Source organism: Ctenopharyngodon idella, chromosome 24 (assembly GCF_019924925.1).
Source record: "Ctenopharyngodon idella isolate HZGC_01 chromosome 24, HZGC01, whole genome shotgun sequence".
NCBI lineage: Eukaryota > Metazoa > Chordata > Actinopteri > Cypriniformes > Xenocyprididae > Ctenopharyngodon > Ctenopharyngodon idella.
The window spans coordinates 8,407,768-8,424,893 of record NC_067243.1 but is presented as its reverse complement, the minus strand read 5'-3'; the positions used below and the strand labels follow the sequence as shown (position 1 = coordinate 8,424,893).

The 17,126-nt window shown below is 36.6% G+C and overlaps 1 protein-coding gene and 1 long non-coding RNA gene across 8 annotated transcripts in view; one reads left to right on the top strand and one right to left on the bottom strand.

Moving 5' to 3' along the window:
• The window catches only part of plxnb2b (plexin b2b), a 170,186-nt gene extending 157,408 nt beyond the window's left edge, over window positions 1-12,778 (top strand). For all 7 annotated transcript variants that reach the window (XM_051883902.1, XM_051883897.1, XM_051883901.1 and 4 more), the window contains 6 exons: window positions 2,595-2,755; window positions 5,648-5,795; window positions 5,879-5,943; window positions 6,419-6,494; window positions 6,570-6,644; window positions 7,788-12,778. In XM_051883902.1, coding sequence (XP_051739862.1) covers window positions 2,595-2,755; window positions 5,648-5,795; window positions 5,879-5,943; window positions 6,419-6,494; window positions 6,570-6,644; window positions 7,788-7,892 — 630 coding nt within the window. In that variant the 3' untranslated portion in view covers window positions 7,893-12,778. The remainder of the gene's footprint in view (window positions 1-2,594; window positions 2,756-5,647; window positions 5,796-5,878; window positions 5,944-6,418; window positions 6,495-6,569; window positions 6,645-7,787) is intronic.
• LOC127507054 (uncharacterized) lies at window positions 12,088-17,091 on the bottom strand. The gene is made up of 2 exons (XR_007928222.1): window positions 16,885-17,091; window positions 12,088-16,719 (listed from the first exon to the last, which is right to left on the bottom strand). It is a non-coding gene; the product is annotated as an uncharacterized LOC127507054 (long non-coding RNA).
• Between the last annotated feature and the right edge of the window lie 35 nt (window positions 17,092-17,126).

Sequence of the window (17,126 nt, the reverse complement as noted above, 5' to 3'; positions counted from 1 at the left end):
TTCCAGGAACTATTCTGAGTGCTCACATGTTCTCTTAACTCATCTAATTCTGTTTGATTGGTTCGTCGCATGTCCTTGTGTCGGAGGCCGTTCGTCGTAAATTGGGCGATTAGAGAGGCTAATTACCTCACGCGTCTTTCACCTTGTACAGAAGTAATTCAGCGGCACGTAAAGCTGTCGGTGCCGACAGAAACAAAGCGCAGCGGAGATGAGAAACGTTCAAGTGAGCGTGTAACTTCACCCGTCAGGCCGATCAAAGCGTGAAAACAGCCATGTGTGGCTGTCAGTGACCCAGCAGCCTGATGTGTGAAGAAATTAGACATTTCTCTGCTGTTTTTTTTTTTTTAAAGATCTGTGTTATGTTTCAGGGCTCGGGTTGGATAGGATAACTTTATGCAATGTGTGTTTTTTAAAACATTTTTGTCACCTGAACCTCAATTAATTTACTTAAAAAGTGCCTTGACATTTCTAAAAACACATTTTTAATGTATAAAAATATATATATTACATATATTATTTTTATTTTATTTCATTTTAGTAATTGTGTATATAATATACGTTTTTATTGAGGGCTGCTGATAGTTATTTTTTGAGAGTAGCATAATATTTACTGTAATTTAAAGTTATACTGATTATTTGAATTTATTTCATTTTGCATTAATATGACATGGAAACACCAAATGTGCAAAATATATAATATCTCTGGAGGTTTGCAGGGTTACATATACAAAGTACAACAAAAAAAAGTACTTAATTTAAAAATATAAATTTAAAGTACTTAAATTAAAAATGTTGAAAATCGTCTGAAATAATAATAATAATAATTATTATTATTATAAAATATTATTAATAATTAAAAAATAAAATAAATTAAAAATAAGAAAATAAGAACTAAATAAATAATAAAAAAAAAAATGTTCAACCTTTTATGAGGTTCATGGCATCAAATCTTTGAAAGATTTTTTGACTTTTTAGAGGTAATTTTAGTGATATCTATCAGTTATTAGAAACATTTTATGCTTAACCATCAAAAAAAAAAGCAATCTTCAAACTCAATTTTTTTTTATTTGAAATATTTAAAGGGTTAAAAAAAAAACCTGTTATACATACAACGTACATAAAAAGTACTTAAATTAAAAAAATGTTGAAATCTGTCTGAAATAATAATGGTAATAATAATAATAATAATAATAATTAAATATTATAATAGTTAAAAATAATATAAATAAAAAATAAGAAAATAATTAAATATTTTCTTATTTTTTATTTTATTTTTAATTATTGTAATATTTAATTATTATTAAATATTACAATAATTAAAAATAAAATAAATAAAAAATAAGAACTAAATCCAATAAATAAAAAAAGTCTTCAACATTTTATGAGATTCATGGCATCAAAACTTTGAAAGATTTCTTTTACTTTTTAGAGATAATTTTAGTGATATCTGTCAGTTATTAGAAACATTTTATGCTTCACTGTCAAAAAAAAAGAAAAGAAAAAAGCAATCTTCAAACTTTTTTTTTTTTTTTTTCTTATTTAAAGGGTTGAAAAAAAAAAAGTACATATATACAACGTACATAAAGTGCTTTAAATTAAAGTTAGTAAATTTAAAAATGTTGAAATCTGCCTGAAATAATAATAATAATAATAATAATTTAAAAACTAAAATAAAAAAAATAAGAATAAATGAATCAGAAATAAAAAAAAAATATATATATATATATGTTCAACCTTTTTACGAGGTTTTTGGCATCAAATCTAGATCTTGACTTTTTAGGGTGCGTTCACATTTGTAGTTTGGTTTGTTTGGTCCGGACCAAAAAAAAAAAAAAAACATTTAGTCCTTGTCTGATTAGCAATCAGTTTGGCAATTTTATCACCGAACCAAAAGATACCGAACCTAAAGGCATAGGGTACGTTCACAACCTGATTGGTTGGATTTTATGACGTATTGCCTATTTAGAGACGGAACTTACCGAACATCCAAAACAGTGCTGTGTGCTGAGATAAATGCGCTCGTTGTGTGTGCGTAGCCTACATGTGATGGTATTTTGACCAGCTGGGAACTCGTGAAGAGCTTATAAAATGTATAAAGGAGTCAAAACAGCGGCAGGAATCCATCCGTCACACACACAAACGATCTACTGTGAGGAGACACGCGTCTGATGCCTGTGATGGGCAAACTCACGACTATGACGAGAAAAACCAATATGTGTGAGGATTCTGTCATTTTTAGTGTCTCATCTTCCTGTTTTTGGTTCGTTTACATGTCTTTGGTCCGTGTTGCTTCATATATCATTCGAACCGCACCAGAGTTCGTTTGGAAGCGGACCGAGACCCGTCTTTTTTTAGCTTGTTTGGTGCGCAGCAGGGTTTGAATGGCAGCGTTCACATGACCCGCACTAACGGAGTAATCACACCAAGGTTCGTTTTAATCGAACCAAACATGACAAGTGTGAACACACCCTCAGAGAGCCCAGGGCAGTTAGAGACAATTTTAGTGATACCTGTCAGTTATAGTCAGTCTTGATCTTCTAAAAATAAAACAAAAACTATAATTAGCTTGTTTTTGTGTCTGTGTGTGTTTTCAGGGAACGCTGCAGCAGTTCGTGGATGATTTCTTTCGCAGTGTGCTCTGTTCTGGCGCCACCGTCCCGCCGGCGGTTAAATACTTTTTTGACTTCCTGGATGAGCAAGCCCTAAGACACGAGAACGTAGATGAGGAAACCATACACATCTGGAAGACCAACAGGTGGGAAAGTGTGTGCGTTTGCGATGTGTTAGTCACAGCGGGCGTCTCTGCTCTCTGATTGTCGCTTCTCTCTCGAGACGCTCGGCATATGCTAATGTCAGCGCCGCATTCATTTATTCCGCCTGATGTGCTGCGCGGATGCGGCGTGATTGACAGCTGCCGCGGCGATGTGAATAAATGTGACGAGCAATATCATCACTCCAGCAGCTTCACCAGCCATTCTATTAAATATAAAACCACTCACAGCCAAACAAACACCTTAATTATGTCCCCGGTTAATTTAATTGTTCTGTTATTATACACCTCTTGTTTTTTTTCCTCTGCTCTTCTCCGCAGAGATGCAACTAGCCAATATATATTCCAAAATCAGTCATCTGAATGAGCTTTTTTTTAAACCAACTCACAGGAAACAAAAGCCAGAGCTGTTTAATAACCTGTTTGAAATTCCAAAGCCGTATGTCCGTGTTCATGCTCCGACGGCGCGAGTATTGAGGGGCGGATTGAGTGAATTATTTGCTCTGTACCGAGTTTATGCTCCAATTGCAGGAAAGACTAAGTATCAAATGGATTAAATACATAATTAGCGGTGTTTGCTGAGGAGAGCTTCACTGTTGCTCATCCTGAGGGTTAGAGATTTAAGACAAACCCCTGACCGTGATTATTAAACATGTTTGACATGAACGATTTCACAAATCGTACAGTTTGTTCATAAGAGGTTTGATCAGACGTGATTTTTGCCTGGTGGATGATGAAATCGTGAAAAAATCCCATACGCTTACATTGAAGGAGGGATCCGAGCCATAGCAACCACACAGCAACGCACTAAAAACACTCTAAATACCTTTGCAACCACTTTATCATTGACTCAGAACACCCTAGCAACTGCATAACAACGCACTAAAATACCACTACTAAGCAACCACCTTCTAGCACCTGTCAACGACTCAGAACTCCCTAGCAACAGCATAGCAATGCACTAAATCAATCTGGGGTGCGTTTCCCGAAAGCATCGTTAGCCAACTATGGTCGTAAGTCCCATTGAACTCTATTGGTAACGACGGAACTTGCGACCATAGTTCGGTTATCATCCAGATATATATAGAGATATATTTGTATATGTCTGAATAGTTGGCAAAATACTTTTTTAATATTTTGAAGCATATTTTTGTCATGACAGTTTCTGAGGTTTTTTTTCCTGTCGAGGTCACTGCCTACTAGTCAGTTTTAATGTGAAGTTAAAATAATTTTGTATTATTTTTTTTTAAATAAAAAGTATTAAGTATTGACTTGACTTTAGAATTTACTTTATTATTGTAAAGAATATATTATATTATGAATATATATATATACACACACACACACACACACACACATATATATATATATATATATATATATATAAAAACCTTAAATAAAATAATATTATAATATAATATTATTATTATTATTAATAAAATAATAGTATTTTATATAATATATGTATTTATATATTAAATAAATAAAACCTTATTAAATATATATATTGACGACCTTGGAATTTACTTTATTTTTCTAAATTATATAAATATATATATGAGAAATTAAATGCTTATAAATATTGACTTGACTTTAGAATTTACTTTAGTTCTGTAAATATGTATATATATTGTGTGTGTGTGTGTGTCTGTGTGTGTATATATATATATATATATATATATATATATATATATATATATATATATATATATGTATATATTAAATAAATAAAAACTTACTTGAATATCGACTTGACTTTAGAATTTACTTTATTTCTATAAATAATATATACTTTATATATAATAAAATAATATATACTTCTATAACTTATAATATATTATAATTTATAATATACTTTTATAACTTGTAACATATTATGTTACATATATACAGTATATATTAAATAAATATATATTTATCAATATGTATTTATGTAAAAATTGACTTGACTTTAGAATTCAGTTCTATAAATAATGTTATATATGTGTGTGTGTGTGTGTACAGTATATATTAAATAAATATTTTTATTAAATACATAACATAACTTAAATATTGACCTTAAATATTAACTTGACTTCAGAATTTACTTTATTTCTATAAATATTATTGTGTGTATATATGTGTATGTATGTGTGTGTGTGTGTATGTGTGTATATGTGTGTATATGTATATATATATATATATATATATATATATATATATATATATATATATATATATATATATATATACACACACAGTACTGTGCAAAAGTCTAAGGCCACCATTAGATGTTGTTTTAGCAATGATATAATGACCATATATAATTATTTCTCAGTCTCTTTATTAGAATATAACCAGAAAATACAGGAAATATGTATGCAGTATTGAAAAACCGGAAGAAAGAAAACACTTCTATAGGCTAAAATGGCAAGTATTTATTGACCTCCCCTTACATTTGAGCAATAGCAGGAACCGGCTCTATTAAACATAAATGGAATGGAAAAGGACTGGAAGGCCAAGAAAACTTTCAAAATCTGATGAAAAGTGTCTCAGATTTTCTTCTTTGAGAAACTGGAAGAAGTCCAAGAGGTCGCACTAAATATTGATTTTTGCTTAAAGAAGCCATTTTGTTCTTTATTTTTTATTTTTTTTTTTTTACATTTTGTGTACATATTTCCTGCATTTTCTGTTTGTATCATAATAAAGACCAAAAAATAAATATGGATGGTCATTAAAACTGCTAAAACAACAAAGCTGGTGGAGACCAAGACTTTGGCACAGTACTGTATATATCAACCAAATAATGTTTTCGGTGCAAGAAACCTTGCCTATCATAGGTGAAGTATTTCTTACATATTCACAGCTCCTCAAATACTAATCCACCTCTCTCTGCAGTTTGCCGCTGCGTTTCTGGGTGAACATTCTGAAGAACCCTCATTTCATTTTCGACGTGCACGTGAGCGAGGTCGTGGACGCCTCTTTGTCCGTCATAGCTCAGACCTTCATGGACGCCTGCACGAAAACAGAGCACAAACTCAGTCGGGTAAGTGTTTGAGAATCAGCTACAGACACATAAAGACCAGAAACACATCATTTATTGACTTTCTCTCTCTCTCTTGCCTCCAGGATTCTCCCAGCAACAAATTACTCTATGCAAAGGAGATCTCCACCTACAAAAGGATGGTAGACGAGTAAGTGCTCCAGCATTGCACAGTCTCAGCCTCCAGCCGAACGCCCACATATGGTTTACAGACTGTCTGATGCTTGTTGTGCACAAAAATGGCGAGAACTTTCTCAACATGATCTGATTGACTGGGTTTATGCAATATCTCGGCAAATCCTCCGGGAATTAAAGTTGTTTATGTTCCCAGGCGGCTACAATGAGCGATTCTGAGGTGGAACTAGTCTGCTAAAGTTTAAAGGCATTAAATCTTTGATAGTTATTCATGATTATCTTATGTTTGAGCAAGTAAATAAGATATAATTGAGTACAACAATATATTCTCCTTTTTTGAGTTATGATTTACCAGCCTCTAAATGTCAAATAAAATAAATGAACAGGGTTTGTTGCTTTACATGTCAGTCAGAAGGTCTCTTTCTAAGTAAGTGCTTTTTTGCCAGAATAATCTGCAGTATGGATCTAATGTATGGTGTATTTCTCCACAGGTACTATAAAGGAATTCGGCAGATGGTGTCAGTCAGTGACCAGGAAATGAACACACATCTGGCTGAAGTGTCACGGGTGAGTGTGTGATAGATTTTCTGTGATTTTTATAGAAAATGAAGAGACTGGTGTTGATTTATGTTTGTTTTTTAGGCACACACAGATAAACTGAACACACAAGTGGCTCTTCACCAGCTCTACCGGTACGCCAGTAAATACTACGATGGGGTGAGTAATTCTCACACACACACACACACACACACACACACAGGATATTGACATGAAGGAGTGACAGCAGTGACATGCTTGATTTCATCTAAAACTTTTTAACAGCATTTCCTAATTCTTGTGTAATTAATATGCATGTTGTTTTATATTAATTGAGATACTATATGTAATAATTGTACAGTTAAAATGAATTTGTCACACAGCAGGACCATTTAAATAAATATATAAAAGATGATTGAAAATGGTGGGGAGGGGGGACTTCAAATAAATGGTGCCACGGTCACAGAACCTAAAATATACACTTTCATTAAATACACACTATATATATTTTAACATGAATGGATGAATATATCAATGTGATGGATGGATAGACAGGCAGCCAGATAGATAGACAGATGGATAGATAGACAGATGGATAGATAGATAGACAGACAGACAGACAGACAGACAGACAGACAGACAGATAGGCAGACAGACAGATAGGCAGACAGACAGACAGATAGGCAGACAGACAGACAGATAGACACAGACAGACAGACAGATCGATAGATAGATAGGCAGACAGGCAGACAGATCAATAGACAGACAGACAGGTCAATAGACACAGACAGACAGACAGACAGATAGATAGATAGACAGACAGACAGATAGATAGATAGATAGATAGACAGACAGAAAGACCGACAGACAGATCGATAGACAGACAGACAGACAGACAGGTCAATAGACAGACAGGCAGACAGACAGATAGATCGATAGTTAGATAGGCAGACAGACAGACAGATCGATAGATAGATAGGCAGACAGGCAGACAGACAGACAGATCAATAGACAGACAGACAGACAGTTCAATAGACAGACAGACAGACAGGTCAATAGGCAGACAGGCAGACAGACAGACAGACAGATCAATAGACAGACAGACAGACAGTTCAATAGACAGACAGACAGATCAATAGACAGACAGACAGACAGGTCAATAGGCAGACAGACAGATCGATAGATAGATAGGCAGACAGACAGACAGTTGCTAAGGTGTTTTCTCACCTAGCTGCATTGAAACACAAGATCGACTGATAGATGGATGAATAGTGTTAAATTGTCTGTGTACTAAAGGCTCATGGTCCTTCACTGTGTCTGTAGATCATCATGTCTCTGGATGAAGACCCTGCCGCCCAGAGTAAACAGTTAACACTGAGACTGCAACAGATCGCCGCAGCACTGGAGAACAAAGTGACCGACCTCTAACCCTGTCAGAGAGAGAACGCTGTACGAACACTCAGTGTGTATTTAGCTCATCACTATAATCAGATGTTCAATTTCTTCCTGTGTAGAGACAAAAGGTTTTAAGAATTGTATTCTATATTTTTTTTAATGTGCAGTCTTTATGCAGAAAGCTTTATAAGAGGAAAATAACTTTTTAAATAGACGGCCTTGTGTCAGTTGTTTTTAAAGCTTCTGTGTGTGTGTGTGTGCAAGAGTGTGTGTGTGTAAAAGGATGCCTATATTTTGACCAAAAGGGAGCTGCCCATGACCCTGCGGTGTGTGTATGCAGGGGGTGTGCCTACAGTGAGGTCATATCTGGTATCGTCCAATCAAAAGCAGTTGAAGGTGACAGTAGGGGATGTGTTTGGAAAACCATACTAGCATACTACTAGTACTATCTCTATAGTATGTACTGTATTTGTATAGTGTGCAAATGATCTGTAGATGTAACATTTGCCAAAACAGTCGGCAATTTTTTGCTAGCAAATTCCAGTCATTTCAATACGAATCCATGCGATTGTGAATTTCAGTTGAAGTACTCCTTTTTAACTCATTATTTGACTGCCAAAAGAAATGTTACTAGACAAAATTGGTTGTACAATTTCATAATTATATCATATAAATACAGTGTATACTGCAGTTTGCTAGTATGTGATTTCAAACATATCCATTTAGACGTTCAAACGGCCGTCCATTTCATTACCACCTGTTTCAGTTCAGCCATATGGACTCACTAGTAGATCCACAGATAATCAACACAGGCAATAATAAATATAAAATACGTTGTTATAAGGCATTTCATTTTTGTGTATGATGGTAGCTACGAAAAGTCTTTAATTTCAGAAAGTCATTTTATTGTGAAAGCTTCGCCACTGACTGAATTTATTCCACACGGCACAAATACTCGATGCACAGGACAGATTTTTGGCAGTGCCTGATGCAAACGTGTCTGAGGCCTAAAACAGAACTCTATTTCAGCTTGCACCGAGTGTGCCTGGCCTTCGAGATGTTTTCGCGCGCAAAGCTGAGAGGATTGACTGAAAGCTTCTCATTTGACTCTTTGTGGCTCCGTTGGAAGGGTTTAGATGTGTGATCTGGAACGTTAATGGCTTTATTTTGGCAGAGAGGATAATGACACACTAATTTGTTTGTTATCTGCCACTAAACAAGATGGTACTATAGAACTCAGCCAAAACTCTGCTCCGAGAGACGCTTTTATCTTTGTACGAAACCTTTTTTTTTTTACACATTTGTGGCCATTGCATTTGATTTAGTGTCTTAAAGATACAAAGAAAAGCTCAAAGCCTTTTGTTTTTGTGTTACAGGCTGATTTTTCTTTTCTAATTGCTAATGCTGGTCGGAGCAGGTGTGTATTAGTTAGGCGGAAGGGACACTCTCATTCTAGAGAGCTTTGTGGACAAAAGGACAAGAGTCATCAATATTTTTGGTCTGTCCCGCCCAGATAAAAAGGTGATGTGTATATTTGCATTTCATGCATATATACTACTGTTCAAAAATTTGGGGTTGGTAAGATTTTTTTTTTTTTTATGTTTTGAAAGAATTCTTTGTTCACCAAGGCTGCATTTACTTCAAAATACAGTAAAAATGGTAATATTGTGAAATAATATTACAATTTAAAACAACAGTTTTCTATGTGAATATATTTTAAAATGTAATTTATTCCTCTGATTCAATCAGCATCATTACTCCAGTCTTCAGTGTCACATGATCCTTCAGAAATCATACTAATATGCTGATTTGAAGAAACATTTCTGATTATTATCAATGTTGAAAACAGTTATGCTGCTTAAAAATTTTGTGAAAACCGTGATACCGTGTAACCATTTTTATCAGGATTGGACGATGGATTCTGATGAATAAAGTTCTAAAGAACAGCATTTATTTGATATAAAAATCATTTTTAACATTCGAAATGTCTTTACTGTCACTTTTGATGAATTTAACGCATCCTTGCTGAATAAAAGTATTCATTTCCTTCAAAAAAAAATCTTACCCCATACTTTTGAGTGCTAGTGTACAGTATATGCTAAAATTAAGCAATAAGGTACAAGAATGTAAGCTGTGTCCCAATTCAGAAGCTGCATCCTTCAAAGGCTGCTAAGTTCAACCCGAGCGTTGACAAATGGTACGGTCTAGCCTACAGAGGATTGTTCTCATCTCCTGGCAGCTGTGACAGCTGACACATTTGAAGGAGCATTCGAATTGACCGATCGCAAAGACTCGCCCCCTTTTGTTACTGTCACTACATGCCGCTCTCATGCCACACATCATGTTCTCACGCAGCATTGTTGCCAAGTCTGCAGTTTTCCTGCAGAATTGGGCTACTTTAACACTGTTGCCGCGGGTTGTTTTTCATGTCCGCTGGTTGAAGCGACCCCAAATAACATGATATTTAGTCCCTGAAATGCGATTTTAACCATGGGGAGCCCCCTGAAACGTGATTGGGCTAGTATTGAGTAGCCATTAGGTGGGTTTTGTTATGAAAACCTGGCAACCCTGTCATGCAGTGAAAAATACATTGCTGAGCAAAGAGGACACTGACAACGTGTCGACTGACAAGACAAAGCAGGTTACTTTTGATATGAAACAGTCTCAAATTTTGTAATTTTTAAAAAAAATTTAAACAATAAATACCGTTTTGTGGCTCTTTAATGTGTCGTGACAGATCGCTGTAGCGCCTCAGGCTCGTGAACCGATCATCTCTTCCTACTAGTTCATTTATAGCATCAAATAAACATGAATGAACATCAGAAGGAATGTTGTTTCAACCGCGGAACGACGTCAGTGTCGGACAAAATGGCGGATTTGGCGTTATGATTGGTTAGATTGCCTGTCAGTCAAAACCCCGTGAAGACTGTATTGGGACGCAGCTATAGTAACGGCTGTTTTGTTAGGAGTAACATGGCCATGATTGATATTGTTTAACTGTTTCTACGTAATAAAAATATTAAGTACTTTTCATTAAAGCATTATTTTATTATTGTGTCATCCTTATGCCATAAAACATAGTCAATGATATGTAAACTTATTTATTTTGTCAGCATTTAAGAGTACATTCGCATATAGATGTTAGCCTCGTTACATAAAAACCACAAAACTCCAATTTTAATTTTACAGGGTCTTTAAACAGGTTTTCTGTGAACGTGGCCCACAGAACTCGTGTTTTTTAGCGGTTCAGGGAGTTTCACAGCCTGCCGGTCACTGATCTGAGAGCAGCGGTATCACGGTAGCAGATGGCTTGCGATGTCGGACGTTGAGATTCCTCGGGTTCTGTAGAGAGTTGGGCGGCGCTGCTTGGCGTGAAGCTCTTTGGCGCGGCCCTCCCTCTCTCTTCCCTTCCGCTTTAATACAACCAGCGGGAGCTGCGTTTGATCCTAACTGCATGCGTGATGCTGACTCCATGCTTTCCAATCTACCCTTGCCCCTTTCGCTTTCATCTTAAAGGGATTGTTCACGCAAAAATAAAAATGGAATCGTCATTTACGCAACCTTACACTGCAAAAAAATTATCTTACTCAGTATTTTTGTCTTGTTTTCAGTACAAATGTCTAAACATTCTTAAATCAGCATACATTTAGCCTAGTTGAAAAGCAAAATGACATTTTTCTGGGGGGAAAAAAATCTGCAAAAGTAACCTTGTTTTCCCTTTGAATTAAGAATATTTTTCTTACCCCATTTGCCAGGTATTTTTTTGTTTTAAGCATAAACTCATTTTAATATTTCTTCAGAATGTTTAGCTGTTTGTACTGGAAAACAAGACGAAAAATACTAAGAAAATAAATCATTTTTTTGCAGTGCATGTCATTCCAAATTCCATGCAACACAAAAGAAGGAATTTCTGAAGAATCTTCACACATTTCCTGCCATAAAAAGACAAAAATGTACATATAAACAATTCAAAAATTCCTACTTTTGTGTTCCACTGAAAAAATAAAAGCTTTAATGCCGTAATTTTCATTTTTACGATGAACTATCCCTTTAAAGCACAAGCACAGATGCAAGCCTCCGTAGTCAAGTGTAAAATGCTTCTTTTAACGCCTTTCTGTAGCCAAAACGTGCCTTAAAAGTGTTTAAATGTGACGGTGCGGTGATGTTGAAGATGTCGGGGTGGGTGGGTTTTCGGTAGTTGTGGGGCATGTAGAGGTCAGAGGTCGTGGCGTACGTGAAGTGTGGTGTTAGACATCAGTAAGTGCAGTATTCAGAGGTGTGCTGTAGCCAGAATATGCCAATATATTTGAACATGCTGTATGTATAGAGCAAAAGCGCCGTTTTTAATACCGTGCAGATCTTTTGGGTGTTTGTGGTGAGTGTGTGTGCGTGTGCTTTTTAGGAGTTTTACTGCATTGGGAAAAACGCTCGAGCTGAATAAATGTGCGGAGGAGAATGTCAAAACGTTCCCTCTGGACAGCTGCCATTACGTTTGGTCTTTATGCAAAACGAATTATTGATTAGCACAAATGTTTTTATTATTGTACCGACCCGAAATTGTGTTTCAATGGTGTGTATGAACAAACAATCTGTACACGACCTTTTCTTACTGCTGTGCAGTTAATATCTTTATTTTATGTCCTAAAGAAAATATATGCCTTTGTATTAAAATGCAAATCTGTCTACACTGTTCTCCTGTGCGTTATGCTCTGAAAAAACTTGTTTGTTGTTGTCGACATTTTTTTTTTCACCCTTTCACTTGTGAATGTGTAGAGAGCAAAGTATTCTGGGATTGCGGAGGACGATGAGTGTTCTTTCGGGCTCTCAGAGGACTGATGTCGTATGTGTGAACTGTGCCGCCACAGGTCCAACATGCCGTCTGATCCTTGTGTGAATAAATATACACGTCCATTTCTCAAGTGTTCGGTTTCGCCTCTTTTCTGGCCCCTGATCTACAGGGTCTGTAATGAATCAGGTGCCATAAAGACATTATGTGACCTTTAATGATGAAATCTACATGACATTTTGGTGTCAGCACAGAACTTTGTCTTTAATGGAGAGCGGAGCACCAGGAAGAAGCTTTGAAAGCCAGATTTTGTCAGGTGAGGACAATATTCAAAATTAAGTCTATGGTTTTTAAATGTCTCTTGAATTGATTTCATGTTCTCAGCAGCCAATATTAACCACACAAACCATGTTTATCCTATTTTCATATAGTTTTGGTCATGTTTTTTGTGGATGAAGGTGTGTTACACAACCTAAACATCTGCTTGGTTTGATTAGCGTTTAACGAGCGAGTTGACAGCAATAATAAAAAAATATGGGAAGTGTTTTCTCCTCTAGTTATAAAATGTAACAAAGTAAAGTTCAAATTTATGCAAATAAGCAGTGATGGGAACCAATGAGAACGCCTTGTAGCAATCAATAGTAAAAGGAAAAATCGCCATTAATGTAAGGCTGTGTCCGAAATCGCATACTCTATTGAGTAGGTACATGTTTTGAACAAGTCATTTATTTGCAACAGCAAAACAAGTATGTTCTATATAGTATGAATGTAATCCAGACGTACTACATTCATCATGCTGTCATTACCATGTGACCTACCAGTGTCAGATGCCATTCACAAATCCTCTCCTGTGGCCTCATGGGATAGTAACGTATCCATCATATGCACACTTCAGAATCTCACCGAAAGTAGTAGGTCATCCGGATACTTTTTGCCTCTTTCATGAGTACTGTGAATTCTGACATACTTCTTTTGTCACATACTGTTTTTCGCCTACTATATAGTAGGGAAGTATGTGATTTCAGATGCAGCCTGTTTTGTAGCTCCGCCCATAGTGAAATACCATTGGTCAAAAAATCTAGATTTACATAAAGCTGTCGCTCATGTTGAATTAAATCAGCAGCGTTCACTGAAAACAAATGACTTTAGGTTGCTTTGTGATTGAAAAAAAACTGATTTCATTAAAACTATTATACAGATTTAAATCAGGATCCTCTATTTGTTTGGGTTATAAAATTATATTTTTATCTGCTTCTGAAGAGACAATTATAAAAATAAAGGGCCTGTCCTAATACCCACATTTGCGTTCTTTGCACTTGACCACTTGTCTACTTACATGACGTACTCCCTGTATTTGGCCCAAGTGTTCAAGTAGGGATGAAGACTGCTAGTATGTGTAGAACATTTGATTACCCGATGGGACACGCTTATAGTGTTGCAAAAATACACAGCTTTATTTTGATTTTCAATACTTTGCATTTTAAAATAAACTTCTAAATGTCTGTTTTGTAGTTCCTATGTAACAGAAGACACAATTTAAAAATTGTGGTGCTTCTAATTAAGTGATAAAAAGCAGTTGCAAATGTTGTACAAAATACACATACTCATCTTTGCACCAATAAAATGTGCAACACTTTGTTTTACTATCAATTATTTAATGTAATATCGAATTACTTTAACTCAGTGGAATGTTTTCCTTGACATCTCTATTTTGAGGTACGTGAGTTCCCGAACATGATGCATGATGGGATACACTTAGCGACAGGCTGCGTCCCAATTCAGAGGCTGCATCCTTCGAAGGACTCGGACTTCAAAGGCCTTTGAAGAGCATGGGACATTCTAGCCTATGGAGGGCTGTTCTTGTCGCCTAGCAACTGTGCAGCTGCCATTGATGTGGCAGTAACGTTTGTACTGGACTTTTTTTTTTTTTTTAAAGTTACATTAAACGGTCTAAAAACAAAACAGGGTTCAGAAACTGTCTAAATATGTTCACCATGGTCCATTTCTGCATATAATAAAGAGTGTAAACTATATATAATCACATCTTAGTAAGATATGTCAACATTTGAACTAATTTGTATCATTAGATATTTGAGTAAGTCGAAACCCAATACTTACGTTTAAATGTGTAATTCGGCAATTTCTCTCAAAAAAATCCTGTCATCACTGGTGCACAATGAATTCTGGGGTAGGCAAAGCTGCAAAGGATCCATCTGTTGTATTCTCCATTTCACGGGAAACGAAGAACGCATTTGGAGGCCGCATTTGAAGGAGATTTTGAATTGGGACAGCCTTCGTTGTGGTGACGCAATCAGCCTTCGAATACGGCTTTTGAAGAATGTGGGTTCTGAATTGGAACGCAGCCATAAGGCGCGTTCCATTTGACCGTAAGTGGACTGCGAAGTGGACTTCACAGGGTATTTCACCATCTTAAGTGAGATTCCAATCTGAAGGGAGCGAACATGTTCAGTTTGCATTTGAAGGAGACTTCGAATTGGGACAGCCTTTGTCGCGTTGCGGTGACCCAATCGGCCTTCAAAGGATGCAGTTTCTGAATTGGAACACAGACATCTGTGTGTTCCATTTGACCGTAAGTGGACTGCAAAGTGTACTTCACAGGGTATTTGAAGGAGACTTCGAATTGGGACAGCCTTTGTCTCGTCGCGGTGACGCAATCGGCCTTCAAATGTGGCCTTCGAAGGATGCAGTTTCTGAATTGGAACACAGCCATAAGGTGCGTTCCATTTGACCGTAAGTGGACTTCACAGGGTATTTCGCCATCTTTAGTGAGATTCCAATCCGAAGGGAGCGAACATGTTCAGTTCGAAGGGCACTGCGAATGGCATAGGGAGTAAGTAGGGAGCAGTGAACACTGCGTAGGGATCCTGTCAAATGGAACGCAGCTATAGTGTGTGTTCAGGGCACTGCACTTTGGCACTTACTTCCTGTCATGTGCACATGCTCTCAAGTGGCCAAGACCGCAAATGTGGGTATTTGTGCAGGCCCGTACAGTATAAGCATTGTGTTGTCATTTTAAGACCTCCAATGAGGACTTAAAGTGGGTCTGTTGAAGAAAAATTAGATGAGAACATCATTCAAAAAGATGTTTTTATAGCAATAAAGGAATAGGACAGTATCAAAACCAACACATCTGGAGCCTTGAGCCCACCAAATGGATCTAAAGCGCCAGTGCCAAACTGAAATATTTCAATCAGATTATCAGAAATCCCCTCACGATTTACACAGCAGACAGAAATCTAATCACACCTCTTCCTTATTAGATTTTTAGAGGAGATGACGACACAGTTTAAATATAAACCCTTCACCTTTTATGCCTCTTGACTTATGTAAATTCATAAAGTCCCAGTAATAAGCATTATATGAGTCTCTGTCTTCTAGTTAAACACGGGGAAGAGCAGGTCTGCGTGTGAGACTCTCTGTTTCATAAGAGCTTCTGCTACCCGTGATTCTATAACCGAATTAATCCGATCAGACCGTGCGGCCCCCCTGCATGAGCACTGAATTAACTTAGTCACGATTCCATGCAACTGGACTTGAGCCTCGAAAAAACAGCTCAGATTTTCCACATGCTGGGAAAATAAGAAGATCGGGTCCTTTCATTCTCGCTGTGAGAGCCATCACTCAAGGAAAGCCCACTCTGGCAGGTGTTTGTGTTTGTATTCACCTGCAGTGGTGTCTCACCCTCAGATATTAATGAGATTTCTTCGGCTTTGCCTTAAAGGGAGACACGGACCCTCAAACTCGCACACACTCAAGGATTCTCCCTCGGCTGCGGTTCAAGTAAACCTCAGAAACTGAAAAAGGGAATTGTCATGATTAATAATGCAGTGCTTGGCCACAAACAGCTGTAGCTTGTGGATGTGTTCAAAGCATCTGCATATCTCACAGGAGCCAGAGGGAGAGTTTGAACCTGAATGGGGTTGTTGTTCCTCGCGTTCAGGGACATCTTTCCCTACTCTTCTCTGGCTTGTTAGAAAGTTCACTTCTTGCTCTGTTTTCCCTTCAGGCGAAAGCCTGTTTTCACCTCAGCTGCTGACAGGAGACCAAATGCATCTGCATGTAAATGTAAAAGTTCATTTGGTTTATAAAACCGTATTGGAATACATTCAGAGCCATTAACCAAAACAATACTACAAGATTCATAAATAACAAACGACTTGACTTGTTGCCTATGGGGTGAATCAAAAATTTAGTGTACTCAGAGTTTTATGTACTTACAGTAACTATGGCCACATCTGGACTGGAGCCATTTTGAAGGAATGTTGTTTGATGAGAAATAAAATATTAATGATTAAGAGAATGTGTATCACATATAGAAAAGAAAACTTAGTATGAATATAAATATACATTTATGGATTAAAAAACAAATGCATGATTATTCGCTGTGACGCCGCTAGCGGACGCTCTATCCGGAAATGTGTACGTCATAATACAGCCAGGGCATATCAAGAGTGATCCAA